This window comes from Amphiura filiformis, chromosome 1 (genome assembly GCF_039555335.1).
Source record: "Amphiura filiformis chromosome 1, Afil_fr2py, whole genome shotgun sequence".
Lineage (NCBI taxonomy): Eukaryota > Metazoa > Echinodermata > Ophiuroidea > Amphilepidida > Amphiuridae > Amphiura > Amphiura filiformis.
Genome location: NC_092628.1, coordinates 56,846,313 through 56,865,488, shown reverse-complemented (window position 1 = coordinate 56,865,488; position 19,176 = coordinate 56,846,313). Strand labels below are relative to the sequence as shown.

The following is a 19,176-nucleotide window of genomic DNA, read 5'->3' as shown; positions in this document are numbered from 1 at the left end:
ATCGGTGCAAATAGGCCTACCCTTAATTAGAGCTGTTTTAGAGTACATAATAATGCCTGGAAAAAGGAGGTCTCTTTTTATTTCTTGTTCTGAGAGATAGGCTCCCTCTACCTATCACAAAACCTTATAAAAGTGTTTCTTGTATGTTAGCAAGGCTATAGAAAGCATCTCTACTTCCTAGGCATATTTTTTTTTTTGTTTTACTGAATTTCAAAACATAAAAATGAAATTGAAGGAACCTCAAAAAGGAAGCGGGAGGGACGTGAAACATGTTTCTTTTTTTATTTGGCCTTATGTTACCTGGAAATTTTTAGAATTAAGAATCTTCCCCCGAAGAACTTATTTGTATAGGATCTTCCCTCAATTCCGCCAATGTTGAAAATTAAGACCACACATCATGTGCATGTCACTTAACTATTGGAGTGCCACAATTTATAGGCCTACAATAATAGAGAAAACTTGTCCAAGAAATTAACAAAGAACATACTGTTTTATTCAGCTGTTATGTATGGGTTAAATTGTAGGCATAATCAGAAGTCGCACAATAGGGCTCCTAACATAGGTTTGGCAACTTTCGAGATACAACAATAATTGCCTGTTTGAACTTATTTAGCTAATTAATTATTAATCAATTAATAACCACGCCCCTAATAAATCATGCCCGCAAATTTCTGTAAAAGTAAATAAATGGTCCATATAAATAAGAATATATTAAAAATTATTTCCCTACCGGGGTGACACTCCTCATAAGCCCCTGGGTCAGTATTCATATTTTGGTCTATTTCGAAATGCTAAGAAGGTATGTCTATGATCCCCAAGGTGTCAAATGAAAACAAAGCCCCCCCCCGGCTGATGCAACATGGTCAGGGTGATGGTTCAGCTATGGTGACAACCGCTCTAGTATTTGGTATGTCGGCACACAGACGGCTCATCGGCAATCATTGACTTTTACACCCCCCTAATGAAAAAGGTCTGACGACGCCCCTGCAGATACACTGTAAAAGTCATAGAACACTTGACACTAGTGTTCTGTCTGTTTCCAAGATTAGTTATGAAAAGATGTTTGCATATCCATACTAAAATTTGCCTTAAATAGTGTCTCCTTACCTAGCACTATCACAAAAAGGAAACATTGTTACATTAATATTTGTTTGAAAAATAAGACAACATTTTCAAAACTTAGAACACATATTTAACACCTTTTGAACACTTGACACGTGTTCTTATTTCCTTATGTCTTGCTTTGTTTCCTTTGAACATTGGTGTTCATGTAGTTGGAACACTGATGTTCTGAAATATTTTAGAACGCTTATTATACGTGTCATGTGTTCAACTGTATCTTATGAACACGTCTCAGGTGTTCACACTAGTGTTCTCTAAATAAGTTGAACACGTGTCATGTGTTAAAAAACCGTTACATTAATGAACGCGTTCCATGTGTTCTGGCCAATTTACAGTGCAGGTTTTTAGGCAAGGGATATGTTGTTTCCATGATCTCCCCAGATGAAACAAAAATGTATTTAACAATTGTATTAATAAAAAGAAATTGAAATATTCAAACAATTAACACAAAATTATTAACATTAATATCTTCTTAGACTTGTGTCAAGTCTTTGAATTGTGTGACTGCAATTCTTTCACTGATTAGTATTGAATTGGGCTACATGTTTCATCAGAGAAGAGTTCTTCTCTGGTTTTATATGGCAAATATTGTTTTAATCAAAACATAAAGAGGACCAACATTCAAAATTTAAGATAAAAAATAAATAAAAGCGATCTCGGTAATATACTGCGAAAATAATTGGAAGCATGTCAGAAAAATTTACACGAATAGGCCTAAATTGCTGGTCCCCTAGGCCAAGTTATTGGCGACTGTCAATTTGCCATGTGCCAACCTTGGATGAGTTTGATACCAGCTTCCGCAATCGATTTCGATGTAAGTGTTTACGTTAGCAACCAAAAAGCAACTTTTGTTATGTAAAATTCTGTGAACGCCAAGAGCTTTTATGTATGTATAGCTCCTAAGATATTATTGATTGTGAAATAACATAGTAAAGGTTGGGCGAAATTATATAAACCCAAGGCCCTATCTCACAAAATCTGGTCAAATTCATGTTGTCCACGGTGTTTAAAAAATTTCGTGTTGGGCATGTTCACTGTCTTGGTAAAGCAGTGGCGCGGCGGCGTGGGGAAATTTTCCCCACATAAAATTTTCAGGGATAAAATGGGGACGACAAAGAGTATAAAGTGTCATTAAAATGACTAAAAATGGGACGAAAAATTGACAACAACGGATTGCGAAGTGGTCCTCCCAGCTATGCTGGCAACCCATAAAAATGAGTACCCACAAATCAAGTTCATTGTCTCTCAGGTTTGTTTACAAAGACAATTTTGCAGCGTTTACAAGAACACATGCGTAATATTGTTAATACATCAGCTTCTCAACTTCAGGTCACTAAGGGAGCTGTGATTTTCTTCGGAAGAGGGGTCCCAAATATACGGGGGTGGGGGGGGGGGTCATAAATTTTTGGAAAGAAAAATAGGGGGGGGGTCATAAATTTTGATGACCAAAATTTAGGGAGTCACCACAGGTAGTGTGTTTATTCAAAAAGACTGATTTCAATACAATTTTAGCCTGTTTAGGGGGCAAGGTGTATCAAAGGTGGCGGGGGTCATAAAAATTTTGTTGCCTTAATAGGGGGGTCGCAATATTATTGGTGCCGACTTTTTGTAAATTTGGGACCCCCTTCCGACGAAAATAATAGCCTCCTAAGTTTGCACCAAAATATGAAGTTCCGAATTGTTATTCGTGGATCTTTCATATCTTTCGTTTTTGAAATTCTGGTTTAGAGTCAACGTATGTTACCTTGTAATTTACGTTACCGTGGTTGTATACACGAGTCTATAACAAATTACAAACTTATATCTTGTTTTTTTTTCGTAAGGAGCTATAGTAATAAGACATAGGCCTACTATTAATTATTTAAAAATCCATAGCATAAAATAACATGAGAAATTTAATATAACCAGTAGGTATTTTGGAATTGGTTGGATTATGTAGGCCTATGTCCTTCAAATGACTGGATTTGTTTCTTATCATACTCCTTTAAACGGACTTTAAAACAAAATCGAGATTCAGATAATTTTGATTTATAAGTCAATTGACCAGATTCAATGAGAATGGGCCATACCATTATACGACCGTCTATGCATCGAGGTGGTCTGTTTTACAGCAGAGTTTTACAGTGCATGCGTCCTTTTATTACATCCCAGATACGTTATTATTTTTTGCAAGTAAAATATAATTTTAACAGATTTAATCCTTGACTCTATTTTTGTAATCTTGTCAACTGCTTTAATACAGTACCTTCAAGAACAAAAACAAGATCATACGTTTGTTTCTTCAACTTGGAAGTTTACTAAATCTTTAATTAGAAAGGAAAACGGATGCCTTTGACCGTGGCACCGTAAAAGTTTAAAAAATACTGTTCACAAAAAGTAGCTTTACACTAAAGCTAAACAATAACTGATATGAGTGAATGTACTATGTTTTCAACAGATGCAAATTTTATTCTGCACATTCAGACATCATTTGGATCTGCTGCTGCGACCTCTACCAGCAAAGTTAATACAAGCATTTGAATAGACACAAGGTCGAACATTTATAATTAAGAGTTTTAAAACATTCATGTATGGTCAAAATTCTTGGCGCAATTTTAGAATCTATCGCATCTTGATTGAACGTGTATGGCCCCGGTGTATGGCAAGCCATTAGGGTCATAACGTGCAGGTAGCTACGCGTAGCTAATTAAAACTATATACGTGCAGCCGTTTGACCAATCAAAATTGTGAATTTAATCACATGGTTGGGTCTTTAGCGAAATTTTCGGCAGTGACGGGTTTCAACACATAAAAAAAATAAAACAAACACTTATTTTTACATTCATCATCTTCATTGTGGTCATCACTTTTTATTTTCCAGATATACAAAATATAATACAATAATGATACCACATGAGGTGACAATATATATACATGTACAAGTATTAAAATAATGAGACTAAATTATCTCAACATATCAAACTCACTTTACTCACTCAGAAAACGAGAGATTCTTAAAGTAAAAGGGCAATTGAACGCCTCAAACCAATTATTAAGGTTCTATGATATCAACAGCACACGTCTTTAAATAATGATAGTATTATTAAGGGTTTCATAAAGTTAAGTTCAGGTATTGTTATGAACCCTTTTCCATCACGTTCCCTAAGAGTTTAAATGTTTGACGTAAATTTGTAAGTTTCACGATAAACTTAACAAACGGTGGAAGTTTAAGCTTCCAGGTGCCCGACACTTGTCAGGTACTTAGATGTTCAAAAATAAATATATAAATGAAAAAAAAGTAAACCATGATGCAGTCTTCAAGGTACACTCGAATTTAAAAGTACATTAAATGTTTAAAAAACATGTAAAATATCTTCACTAACTGATCATGATTAATAAAAACATTTTGTGCCGTGTTAAAAATGAATGGGTAAAAAGTGCAAATTTTTAAAAATAACCAGAAATTTGGGTCACAAAAAAATCGTAATAAAAATTTAGATCAATTCCGACTTCAAAAATCAGTAACACGATATTGCGATTTTTGTTGTTTTCATTTCGATTTGTATATAGTTAACAATTCCCATTCACAAGTTCACAAATTATATACATTAACATGATTAACACTTTTCTTTTTCGCAAACCCGAAATGACATCGCCGCTGCGAAAAATATCAACAGACTATAAACACTTTGAACGAATCCAAAAGTTTGAAAGTTGACGTCATACTACTACTAGTACTGATTTGGATTCAAACCAGCTATCTTGACGATAGAGCTCAAACCTTGTTCTGACCGGCTAGAAATATGAAGTAATTCCACCCATAGATTTTAAATCTTTGTTCCACCTTATAGTAATGCCCCAAGTTTCATCGTGGAAGCCCGGGCTGGACGCAAGGTTTCATCTACTGTTACGCTTAGTTTCACGCTGCTTTAGAATGAGTATACCAATACCATTTAATACCTCATTACTATATGCATCTATTAATTAAAACATCACCGAAAACAGCATAATTATAAATTTATGAAGGCGTGGAATTACTTCACCTTTCAAGCCGGACAGAGCATACAATGTAGAACTGAGTTAATCATTTCGAAATTGGCCACAAACACTTCTCACAAGCACATGGAGCGGTTCTCCCCATACATAAATGGGCAGGGCTAGAGCACGGTAGGTTTACCGGTTTACCCTAATTCACGCTCGCCAAAAAGTTTCTAAAACGTCAAGTGATGCCAAATCATATCACGATTCACGAAAAAAAATATCCATTTTCCACAATAAGTTCAGTTCATGATACATTATCGATCAATATTGAGTATTAGGCCTGTATCTTCATCCCATCTTTCCACGTGAAATGTTGAGTTATTTTGTTCCAGAATTCATCGGCATGCCATACTTTTTTCCATACATTTCACTGTAGAAAAACAGCGCCGCGGTCAAAATTATAAGCATGTTCAATTGGTTGTTAGAGTGTTATCTTTGGTTATCTATCAAAAAACATTCAATTCTTGCACAAGCCAGAATTATTGAAAATGTTTTATGCACTTTTCATATGTTTAAAAAATACTTTTTACATATGCTTGCGTTTTGTTTGCGAAAAAGTCACCAAATAAGTTAACAATCCCGGCCGTATGTTGATTTCTGTCTACATTTTATGTTCCTGCACTTCCCCTGGCATTTGTCCTTGTCCTTGATAAGCTGGTGGTGGTCCTTGCTGCTGTTGTTGAGGGGGTGGATACTGCTGAGGGGGTGCTTGTTGGCCTCCCATCATAGTGGTGTTATTTACAATGATTGGTGCCGCTGGTTGAGGAGGAGGAGCGGAGTTTACAACAATGATATTATCGTCTTCTGACTTGTGGTAATCGGCTGTAGCGAAAAGAAAATTTTAAAAAGTAATGTCAGTACAAATTACACCAATGGCAATTGATAACACAAAAATGATTGATGTGGCAGCGAGTAGGAGGAGCTTTGCTTCAACATCCGGGCTTTACAGTTTAGGGTTAGAGTTGTTGATAGTTTTAGGGCTAGTTTTTAGAGTCAATGATAGTTCTCTGATAACAACATGAAGTCTTGGGAGTTATTATTTTCTTGATCGAGAAGTTTATCCAGCTCCCTATAACCGACGATGGATATGAGGAAAGAAGAGCTTGTAGCTATGGCGACAGAATCAGTGAAGCATGACACCATGTAAAGCAATGTAAATTCGGAAGCAAACAATGCCGATCACGACGGGCATGGCGCCCGAAAAAAGTTGCCCAAATGACAGTCAGCGAATTGTTAGCATGGTGAAGGTGGTACTACATCCTGATAAATTTTGTGACTAATTTTGCATTTTCTCAAAAAATAACTACACACTGGTAAGGGACGCACCATTTGATACTCAGGGGGTAGGAAGTTAGGGTCGGGGAAGAAATTTTTTTTTTCGCCGCCAAAGGCGGCGAAGTTTTTTTTTTTGCGCCGTCATTGGCGACAAGTTTTTTTTTTTTTAATTTTCATGGAGTTGTACAATTAGCTTGGGAAAGTTTTTTTTTTTTTTTTAGTGTTGGGGGGAAGTTTTTTTTTGCTCATGTAGTGGGTGAAGTTTTTTTTTTTTGAAAACTTCCTACCCCCACCCTGAGAATCTAATGGTGCGTCCCTAACAAAAGTTATGTATACAGGAACAAGGAATCAAATTACTTCACCGAAATTTCAGTGATTCAAGAGGAGTTGTTCGTTTATTATATAGCCTATTAAGAAATGAGGTACATTTTAGCGGTACCTCTTTTTTATAAATAACGTACCGCTTGTCTTGAGTCACTGAAATTCCAGTGTAGTAACTGGATTCCTTGCACCAGTATAATATACATAACTTTTGTTACTAGTGTGTTATTAGTTTTTGAGAAAATGCAAAAATGGTCAAATTTATTAAGGGGTGTAGTACCACCTTAATCTCTTTAAAAATAGCATATACTTTGCTCTAAAGACACAGATGTCTCAAAATAAATGTCGTTAACCTTAAACTTCACACAGAATTGTTTGAAACAATTGAAAACTGATCCACACAGTAAAGTCGTGTCGTCGTGGATGGTACTAATAGTAAAGATTTCTCGATCAAATTATTTTCGAACCTGTCATCGGAATTTAGGCCCTAAATGAGAAAATAAATTTACACGTGCATTTTATCTACATGTATCGAGAACACATGTTACACTTTCAGCGATAGTGAAGGTTCTGGTCGAGGCTTCGCTGATTCAAAATCTGATGTAAATGATTCAACTTACCGGACATCCCTAAGAAAGCAGCGCCCCACATAATGGACCAGATCCAGCCTAGGAAAAAGAACCAAACCGTTCCTATCTGTAGTAATCCAACCCAAAAGTTGATACACAACGTTGCCACCATTTCTCCTCCTGAAGCTCCCTTGTTAGCACAGCAGAATACGGAAAACCCTGCGAATATCGTTCCTATTAAAAAAACAACAACGAAAGAAGGCCAATTAAAATCGTGATTCGTTAGGCCCAAATTTTAGTTGTGTATATAGGACTTGGCTCTCTTTTGTTCGTATATTTAAGGCTCTTTTAGGTATCCACTTGTATCATTTATTGATCCTTGGTGTGTTTTTGTGTCCTCATCCATGACCAGCACCCACTTTTCCCAAAATTTTAGTATTATCTGTTCCAACTCCAGTGAAATTTTCCTGGGTATGATTAGGTCTATGTCCATAGGGGCACGAACACTAGCACTATCAGCCAGGTTATATCGATTTTTCATTGCAAAATTGGTAATACTATTTCGATACATCCAAAGGTAGGCTATAGGAAAATTAATGAAATGTCACTGGAGCTGGAAAAGATTTTTAATAGTATTTAGTAATATCATACTAGTACATGTAGAAATGTCTTGTCTTCAGCATCGTATTAAGGTGGTACTACTACTACACCCCTTGATAAATTTGTGACTATTTTTGCATTTTTTCTCAAAAAAATATTACCACACTGGTAACAAAAGTTACGTATATTATAGGGGCAAGGAATCAAGTTAGTTACTACACTGAAATTTCAGTGACTCAAGACAAGTGGTACATTATTTTATGATAAGAGGTACCGCTAGAATGTACCTCATTCTTTAACATATATAATGAACCACTTGTCTTTAATCACTGAAATTTCAGTGAAGTAATTGGATTCCTTGCCCCAATACATAACTTTTGTAACCAGTGTGTAGTTATTTTTTGAGGAAAAATGCAAAATTGGTCACAAAATTTATCAGGGTGTAGTACCACCTTAAATCCCCGCGAAACAACCCATTCTCGCGTTCATACATTCTTGGAAAGCGAAACAATAATACAGCTTGCATGCAAGTTCTTTTCAAATGTAATTATATATTAGTACAGAAAAGGTTACAAGGTACAAAATGCTAGAATTAAAATTTCATTCACAAAATTTTAATTAATCGATAATGGTCCCAATCTGCAATAGGCCGTGCCACGGCCACTGCAGCGTGCGTGGTCAACGTGTAGCGCAAAAACTTGGCAGAGGAAGCAGGAGTGAAAGTCAGAGGCGACAACAAAAAATAAGATACAAATTCCAGGTAATAATCCCAGCACATTAGAAAGAACTGGGATCTCAGTGCTCCCAAAAAAGGGTCACATCTATCCCTAAAATAACAGTGAATATCTTCAGAATAATTCCCAAGTTCTCAGTAATGTTCTCACTCGTTATTTTTCCTCATTTGAAACTTTAACATTATCACGTTTTTAATACAGAAAATTGACTTAATAACTTGACCAAATAATGAAATAAAATGAATTAATGCAATAAAAGAAGAATACTTACCGATTCCTGGCATGAAAATGTTAACGATGAGACAGAAAACCGCCATTCCGATGTGCATAGCAGGAATTGCAGCTCGGCAGGCATTGTGCGATTCATTTTTGGTCACTACCACTGTAGTACCTCCTCCACCACCTGTAGCAACTACTGTCGTCATTTTGTTGCACTTTGATGAGGTGAAATAAAATATTAAAACTAAAAAGAAATGTAAAACTTTCCAAATGTGATCCGATTGATGCGGTGTTAGATGTTCATCTACCAAAACCTGGCGCTCATCTCAGTCATGGAGAGTGTTTGTATGGATTGTTATACTAGCAACGGAGTTGCCGGATATTGAAGAGCAATATTCGGCAAACCTTTACCCTTAAAGCGCAACGACATTCTAATAAATATCCCGATTTGGCGAAGTAGCCGAAACGAGCTCAGATGTGGAGGTGCAACAGCTCAATATTTGGATTTTATCATTTAAGTATAAAAATAAGCTTAATTTTGGAATTGACATTTGAAGATGCTTCATTATTTTATGAACAAAAATCTCCCAATTATGTGAAAAGGGAACTATCATGGCAACCCTGACTCCTAATCGCCTTTATCGATATGATTGTTTTTTTGTATCAAGGAGCAACCAGATCGGATTTGGAGTACTTCTTTTCTTATGCTAATCACTTGGACTGGTTGGCATATCCTGTAAAGAACTAAATTTTGCGAGAAATATATTTTTGTAGTTTTTGTGGACTATACTAATCAAAAGCACACGCCTCTACTCATAAAATAATGCACATAATGACATGTATGTAAAATAATATTTAAAAAGAATTATTATTTTACTTCGATAAATGCATTTTGCTGAAATCACGATAGACGCAAATTTATTGCATGAAACTGAGCGATACATGTGCTGCTGTGCATGTGTACAGGATACCATAGTCACAGATGAAAACACCTATCATGTTTATCGAATAGGCCTGTAGGCGAGGTGAACGGCCACTGGGTAAGAGACGGGATGCTTGGAAACGTTGCTTAGTAACAGGGTTCTCTTCCTGAATGATGTGACGTCACTCTATAGTATTCTATGCAACGGGAGTGTATTTTTGTATAAAGATGAAAATAAAATTGATTAAAATCGATTATTTGATTGATGGAAACAAATTCACGTAGACTTTACTTTCCTTTATTCGTATCATTGGATAGAAAGGAATGTTATTGCTATTGATTACGAAAGTACATGATAAAGGCCTATATATTTATTTAATAGTAATGTTAAAATATTGTTCAAAAGGACATCATGTACTGAAATTTTTGTTGAAATATTTTGCACAATGAGACCCTACATCAACATATAATTTAAGATAAATTTGAGGGAAAATCATTTTGGCATATCAAAATGGATCATAATTATAATGTCAATTAGTGACATCAAAGACTGTGATGACAGTTCAAGTGTAATTAATGTACTTTATTGGATGGACTCTATGCTAATCACCATTGTTAGCGTCGATACATAGCTTTTTGATACTGATAGTGCTGTCCCTTGTCTCGGTCCCAGCCGGTTTGTGTTCCTCTGTCATAGTGACGAAGGAGCACAAATCGGCTGGGACCGAGACTATGCTGTCCCATGCATATTTGTATAGGCGTAGATCAGGGGATGGGGGGGGGGGGGGGGATCCTCAAATTATATCAAATCTGCTCCTGGAGCATGTTTGTCTTGTTGTACAATATGAATGAGAATGCTCCAGGAGCTTGATGTATCATACCAATGTCTGATTTTTGAAATACAGCCCTGCTTTACTTGCCGGCATAAGTAAGTAATTCTCATCTTCTCTGGTTTAACAAATTGTATCAAATCTGCTCCTGGAGCATGTTTATGTTGTCTATACAATGATGTGAATAAGAATGCTCCAGGAGCATCATACCAATGTCTAATTTTTGAAATACAGCACTGCTTTGCTTGCCCATATTTATTTATTTATTTATTTATTTATTTATTTATTTATTTATTTATTTATTTATTTATTTATTTATTTATTTATTTATTTATTTATTTATTTATTTATTTATTTATTGGAACATACACTTTTATATCAGTGGCACACGCCTAACCAACGGTGCGTTCAAAAACAACATAAATACATATTTAAGGGGGCACGCAAGATCACTCAAAGTCGGAAATTTTAGACGTTGTTTTGTATTGTATCTTTAAAAGTAATAATGATAAGTACATAAAAGTATAAATTTTCAGAAAGGAAATGACACTGACAAGGAATCCAACTAGCACGGCGGATTTCTGCAAAAATTTTGGCGCTTTTCTCAAAAAGTGCTAATTTCATATGGAAAAGTTTTCCTATGAAAGTCTCTTTAAATAAATTATACTCGACTCCAGTGTGTGCACACTGTGTGTACAGAGGCGTTCGAGGTCAATGCATAATGGATACATTACCACACAGCACACTAAGCAGGGCTGTACGGAAGAGGGTATGGTTTTTCTGTACGACGGCATTTTGTAACCAATCAGATTCCTTTTTAGAGAGTAGAATCTGGCAAAGTATTTCTAGGAAATATCGTGTGAGCCAAGTCAATCGGACTGACTATTATCAAGTGAGGGCCGTCTATAGCACGCTACTTATGATAACACGGGGTGCATGTCAGTGTATTTCGCAGTAAATTGAGTGAGATTTTGGGAATACCTTGCGGTGTTTAGTGCTCCTGTACGACGAGGTCTTTCATCAGATTTCCTTGAAAATCGGGGAAAGTAGAGTTTAATATATACATGAGACAATTAAGAGTGAGCCAAAAAATAAAAGACTTTCCCTTTATAATAATTGAAGTTGAAAGAGAAAAAAGACAATTTTCTCCCATTGCTTAAATGTGGGACCCCTTTTATTTGAGCAAAAGAGACTACTTTTCCATATGGCAGAAATCTGCCGTGCTAGTTGGATTCCTTGTGTCATTTCCTTTGTGAAAATGTATACTTTTATGTACTTATCATCATTACTTTTAAAGATACAATACAAAACAATGTATACAATTTCCCACTTTGAGTGATCCCCCTTAAACACAATTGAATATACATGCAAAAAACAAAAGCAAAAGATATTGCATATCTCAACCTAAGTTGACTTGAAATGGGTTGTAAGCTGGAAAAAAAAAATACAAATATTCAATTATACAGCTAGCAACGCAGAATTCATCACATACAAATAAATACATTAAATATCAGTAGCGTTCAAACTCAATTCGGATCTTGCCTTCCATGCTCTTTTTACGAAGGATTTACAGAATTTATCGAAGGTGTGATAGAAATCTTCTGCCTTACTTATATTATCAAACAAATTTACACTTCCAAGGGTCATATTATACTTTACGTCTAAGTTACCAGAGATGAATAATTCCCAAATATCTCTAGTACCATTTAAATTGATTAGCTCTTTCTCAAGTTTACTGTATTCATCAGCCCTGATTGTGTTAAATGAGTGACATGTGAAAAGGAAGTGTTTTACATCCTCGCGATCAATATTACATAATTTAATACCATCATAAGTAGGCCCCTATATACCGTATATAGTTCAATCATGGTATGATATTAATGAGAATGCTCCAGGAGCATGGTGTCATAGTGCAGTTTTGTCCACGGCAAATTCACCGTGACCTTTTCAGCCATAAACCCGCTTATTGAAGATTAAACCGATATATGCAGTACTAAACCATTATTATAGTAATCTATTGTCCAATGCAATTTATTACCACCTGATAATATTAATCCAATGAGCGACCGAATTGTCCGCTACGGTCGACTAATCCAATCGATAATGATGCTATTGACATGTACGAGCGGAGCTCCACTGACCGAGTTTTGGAGTATTTTTCACTGAAAGGCAGCCGTTTGCTGCCATTTACTCATCAAGGCGGACCACCGTTATTATAAGGACTATGCCAATTATTTAAAGATTGACATGTAGAGAATAAGCCATACTTGATTGACAGAAAGTACTAAATTTGTACCTGTGACGGTTTTATGACACCAATCTTCCAAATATGACCAAGCCAGGGCTGCCCGGTGAAGCAAAATGTGCATTGGAATAACACGGCGAGTTTGGATAGAAGGTAGGATTTCTTTTTAATAAAAATGTATGTTCCCCCGTTATTAAAGCTTGTACCGGGTTCAAGATTCAGATATTTGGAAAAGAATAAGTAATTGAAACATAGAGCATGTACTAAAATAATAGCTTTTATACTTTTTGATATATGATGCTAACTAGTTCATCCCATATAGCTACAACACAGCGCTACCAGTAGGGTTCAATTGCCTATTGTGAGTGCCCCTTTGTTGTGTGCATACATGTAGTTAACAATAACTACATGATGTATCATACCAATGTCAGGCTCAGCGATCCCCTATTACGAGAATGGAACACCCCGACAATTATCGATAATTCGAATATGCTGATTGAGGCTGACTGCTACAGGACCATACAGTTAGCAGCCTGCACAACCGATTCTTTTGTTTGGCAAGGCTCACTCAGTCATTTAATGAGGCAATACAAACGATCGAATTTGGTGTTGAAATGAGCTAAATTTTTAGTTACACCTTTTCGATGTAAAATTAATTTTCTCGGCCAAATGAAAAGCAATCATTTTCATTTTTCAGTAAATGTCAGGAAAAATTGTAGTGCTTGATACTGTATTTTTTTTTCAAATTCTAGTGTTAAACTTAGGCGTGAAATTTAGTCATTTAGTGTAAGATTTTCGATTTTGATAGGCTTAAACTCTGTCCGCGAGCCTTTTTTGGATCAACCTTTTAGCTTTTCAAAGTAAGATAGTTCGCTAATGAAGGATTTTTCCCAACTTTCTAACGCACATCACCGTGAGCGATATATCATAGTTTTGTCAGAATTTGCGTTTTCATTTCACTATTTTAACTGCCGGCTGGCCATTTTTCAAAATCAACGAGTGAAATCTAAGGCTAATACTAGCATTGTGGATCGATATCCCTGGGTTTAATAGGAATACCGGCATGGCTACAGTGTTGCTAGGACTTCAATATAGCAAAGAAATTCCCAGGTCTATAGTGCTCCTACTGATCATGTTTAACCAGAACACTCAATTGGGGATTTGGGCTACCAAATCGCTGGTCGGGCAATTTGCTTTCAATGGAAAATTGACCTGGATAAACAACAAAGGAAATATCGACTATTTCTGTTGGTTGCTCTTGAGATAAAAGTACTGAGTTAGACATTTTCCGAGTATGAAGGGAAAAAGGGTAAAATAAAAACGGAAATTCTAACAAAACTATAATATATAGACCCACACGATGTGCTTTACAGAGGTGGGAAATATCTTTCTTTAGCAAACTATATTAGTTTGAGACGCTAAAAATGAATTCCGTAAAAAGCTCGCGTGCGAACTGAAGGCCTATAAAAATCAAAAATATCACACTAAAAGACACAATTTGATGCTTAATTTTAACACCAGGATTTGTAAAAAATGTATATCCAAGCACCAAGTTTTTAACTGACATTACTGAAGAAAAAAATATTGCTTTATATTTGACCGAGAAAATTAATTTCATAGCAAAAAGGTGTATCTCTGAATTGTGCTGATTTTAACATGTAATAATAATAATAATAATTTTATTTGAACAACGCTTGTGAAACAGCGGCACTCGTCTACATGACGGTGCGTTCATGTGCAATTTTACAAAGGTATTACAAAATATAGAAAAACATAAAGATGTAAAAGGAACAAGAGAAAATTAAACAACTAAAACAGTATTTAAAACAGTGAAAGTCCAAAATCGAACTCTAGACACCCGGCCGGGCGGGATGCTGCGGATGCCCAGGCGCAACAGCGCTACGTTAAAGTCACTGGGTTGAGTGAGGGCGTATACGCATAGTGAACGCATGCGCGAGCCGGGAAGTTCAAGCTTGCCGTAGAATCGGTCCCTACACATGTTCGACAGGTTTGCAACGCCCCGACTCAGGTGTCAATTTGTGGATTAAATTAAATAAAATTAAATATCTTTTTTTCTATATGTCCGTTTCTCCGTCTCCCGGGGAATTGACTTGAAAACACTATGAGGATTACTCAGTTAATTTTTGAGGAAAAAAAATCATGAAATTGGTGGTGTACGGGAATTTTTGATGGCCAAGTTTTAAGGCCAAAAAATATGATTTTTTTCGAAATTTTTTTGACCGAAAATTCGACCCTTTCTCGCTTATCTGATGAATTTTCAACTTCTTTTTGACATATGTGCTAGATATGACTTTGGTGTTTATATTCCCTGAAGTAATTGTTGTAATTTTGCTTAGTTTTATAAAAAGAAGTGATTTTCTGCATGGAGTCGTTTTGATATTCAGCTTTGTTTACGTTTCAAAACCAAAACTGAATTTCCCGGCTCGCACATGCGCCGTGCGTTTGTTACTAGTTAATAGTGAACGATTTACGATCGAGTAGGTATCGCAGCGGGTGTCCGACAGATCGAGTGGGACTGTACACAGAAAACAAACTATAATATACGTGAAATTACAGAATGAAGAGCCGAGTATTAAACATGTAAAGGATAAAATAAGAGATCGTCGACTTACTTTATACAATTATTACGTATGGCCCAGGCTCTTTTTAAAAATGATTTACATGCTGAGTCCAAAAATACTTAACAAACAGTCAACATCAATATTATAAACATCAAGAAAATAATCACTGGAGATACCTAACATAAAACATGTCTTGACATTTAAATCACTTGATATAAAAAGCTGCCAGATAAAATCTAAGTTGTTTACATTTAGATTATATTCAAGAGTGTGGTATTCAGCGGCTCTGACATTTTGTAGTGCGTGACAAACAAACATAAAGTGCCTTAGATCTTCAACCCCATTCTTACATAATGGACAAATACGGGTTGCACCATCGTTCCAATGATGGGTTCTACCATTGAGCGGTAAGGTGTTCGAGCGTGCTTTAAATTTAAGAGATGCAGCATAGAAATCTAAGTTACTTAACAGATACCCTTCAAGACGAGGCATGTTTTTGATCAAGTTATAATCTAACAAAGAAGATTTAGACATCTATGTATCGATCGACTTTCAGCGCGACTAAGCATTTCTAAAGAATCGGTTGTGCAGGCTGCTAACTGCATATCAGTCTGCCGCCTGGACAACCAATTCTTTAGAAATGCTTAGTCGCGCTAAAAGTCGATCGATACATGTAAAAATCAGCACAATTCAGAGATACACCTTTTTGCTATGAAATTAATTTTCTCGGTCAAATATAAAGCAATATTTTTTTTTTCTTCAGTAATGTCAGTTAAAAACTTGGTGCTTGGATATACATTTTTTTTAAATCCTGGTGTTAAAATTAAGCATCAAATTGTGTCTTTTAGTGTGATATTTTTGATTTTTATAGGCCTTGAATTCGCCTGCGAGCTTTTTACGGAATTCATGTTTTAGCGTCTCAAACTAACATAGTTTGCTAAAGAAAGATATTTCCCACCTCTGTAAAGCACATCGTGTGGGTCTATATGTTATAGTTTTGTCAGAATTTCCGTTTTTGTTTTACCCTTTTTCCATTCATGCTCAGAAAATGTCAAACTAAGTAAAAGTAGGCAATGGTGAGTACTTTTATCTCGAGAGCAACCAGCAGAAATAGTCGATATTTCCTTTGTGGTTATCCAGGTCAATTTTTCATTGAAAGCAAATTGCCCGACCAGCGATTAAATCCCCAATTGGGTGTTCTGGTTAAACATGATCAGTAGGAGCGCTATAGGTCTGGGAATTTCTTTGCTATATTGAAGTTCTGGCAACACTATAGCCATGCCGGTATTCCTATTAAACCCAGGGATATCGATCCACAATGCTAGTACTAGCCTTTAGATTTCACGTGTTGATTTAGAAATTTTTTCAGCCGACAGTGAAAGATGGTGAAGTCAAAACGGAAATTCTGACAAAACTATGATATATAGCTCACGGTGATGTGCTTTAGAAAGTTGGGGAAAATCCTTCATTAGCGAACTATATTACTTTGAAAAGCTAAAAGGTTGATCCAAGAAAAAGCTCGCGGGCCGAGCTGAAGCCTATAAAAATCGAATATCTTACACTAAATGACTGAATTTCAGGCCTAAGTTTAACACCAGGATTTAAAAAAATCAGTATCAAGCATTATAGTTTTTCCAGCCATTTACTGAAAAAATGAAAATTATTGCTTTTCATTTGGCTGAGAAAAAATTTTTACACTGAAAAGGTGTAACTCAAAATTTTGCTCATTTCAACACCAATTTCGATCGTTTGTATTGCCTCATTAAATGACTGAGTGAGCCTTGCAGAACAAAAGAATCGGTTGTGCAGGTAGCTGACTGATATGCTGAGCATAATTTCGGGCAAAATCTCACAAAAGCGTATCACAATGTCTGAGTGAACATAAATAACCAATTCTCTCAGATCCTAAAAGAAAGTGCACCAGTACCAAATGGCTTCAATTGGACCTTCATTTTGCAAAATTTGCCGACCCGCCGTGTATGGATAAACAAATGGGCACCCAATACTCTTTTATTTAAAGCAATAATTTATACAATAATAATGAAAACTTGTCACAGTCCACCAAATGGCTTCAATTGGGCTTTCAGTTTGCAAAAGTTTCACACTTCTCAAGGGGGAATATCCCCCTTCAGACACCCCTACGTATGCATAAATAAGTCGCCTTTTTCGTTTCTGGTTTGGACACCGACATTCAATTAAAGCAATAATTTATACATTTCTAAGCGCTCTTTAAGCAAAGGCACTGTTCATTGAATTTACAACCGTATGACAACATACGAAAATAGTTACCTTTAGCACAAGATTTGCAATTTAAAGTGAATTTTGGCCATTGCTCATTGCAATGAATCTAGTAGCCTATATAGAAAATATAAGTGTACTCTTTCATTTCATAGTCCGAGGCTGCTCAGACTGGTAACTCATTTTGATCATTTGTAATCTACTTGTGATTGGTCACAATGACCTGGATCACACCCCAGTATATTTCAATTACCTCCTAAAGAGCCTGACTCAAATACGATCACTATACTATTAAAGAGGAACTTGCCGATAATCGATACTGATCGATACTTTGATGAGGAACTGCCGATAATCGATACTTCTTGGGATCGATTCATCGGTATCATCTCAGAGATTATAGATGAAAAATAAATTAATAAATAGATAAATAAATAAGTTCTAGCATTTCCAGATGAATGGTAAATGCATAGATAGATAGATAAATTAATAAATACAAATAATTATTTGGATTTATTCGGTAGATCAACCAATGGTGGCCCGCTTATTTACGGTCCGTTGCTGCGTTGCTATACGCGGATTACGCACAGGTCGTGGCAACTTCCCGACGCGCTAATGGTAACAAAACTTCCAGCACGGTATAAATCGCAACCGTATGATAAATCAACTGCATTCGTTTATGATGATTCTTGGAAACTTCTTTTGTGATGACTTTCCGAAGATTTTAAGGTAGGCCTAGGTTTGATTAGCATGGTATGATATATCTCAACAATGGCGCAGTAGATTTCTTTTTGACATTGGGGGATAGGGATGAAAAGCATTTCTTAGAAGTAGGCATATTAATAGTGAATCTGGCACCTTTTGGCAACATTAACGATGGCGTATAGGTTTCTTTTGACATGGGGGGATGGGATCCGTTTAAGTCACTTTCTTGAAATAGGCCTACAGTGAATCCAGCACCTTTTGGCGACAGATTAATTTATGGCCATAATGAAGCTAAAGTGGTGAATTATATGGTGCAAAAGTGGAACAAATTCGCACGACGAAGACCGCAACAATTGGCACTGTGACTTTTTTAGCCAAATAGGCCTATGAGGTTAATTTTGTCAGAAACCCACATGTACATGTATACAGGTGTCAACTTGGGGGTGATTGTATGGACCATTGCCCTTATCAAACCCCCAGAGAAACTGAAAGAAAAAAGGAAAGACAGAAAAAATAAGTAAAAGGGGAAGGAAAGAGGGAAAGAAAGAGGGAAAGAAAGAAAGAAAGAAAGAACGAAAGAAGAAAAAGAACGAAAGAAAGAAAGAAAGAAAGAAAGAAAGAAAGAAAGAAAGAAAGAAAGAAAGAAAGAAAGAAAGAAAGAAAGAAAGAAAGAAAGAAAGAAAGAAAGAAAAAAAGAAAGAAAAAGAAACAACGGGAAAGCAAGAGAGAGAAAGGGAGAGATAAACGAAAAGAAAGACAGGGAAAGACAAAGAAAAAATAGACAAAAAGAAAGAAAG

General features: G+C 36.0%; 1 protein-coding gene across 1 annotated transcript; it reads right to left on the bottom strand.

Annotated features, from left to right (window-relative positions):
* Positions 1 to 4,739: 4,739 nt before the first annotated feature.
* On the bottom strand, positions 4,740 to 9,205 carry LOC140149294 (protein SPEC3-like). Its single transcript, XM_072171562.1, has 3 exons — positions 8,913 to 9,205; positions 7,359 to 7,541; positions 4,740 to 5,964 (listed from the first exon to the last, which is right to left on the bottom strand). The coding sequence occupies exons 1-3, from the start codon at positions 9,064 to 9,066 to the stop codon at positions 5,744 to 5,746; spliced, it is 558 nt and encodes a 185-aa protein (XP_072027663.1). The 5' UTR covers positions 9,067 to 9,205; the 3' UTR covers positions 4,740 to 5,743.
* Between the last annotated feature and the right edge of the window lie 9,971 nt (positions 9,206 to 19,176).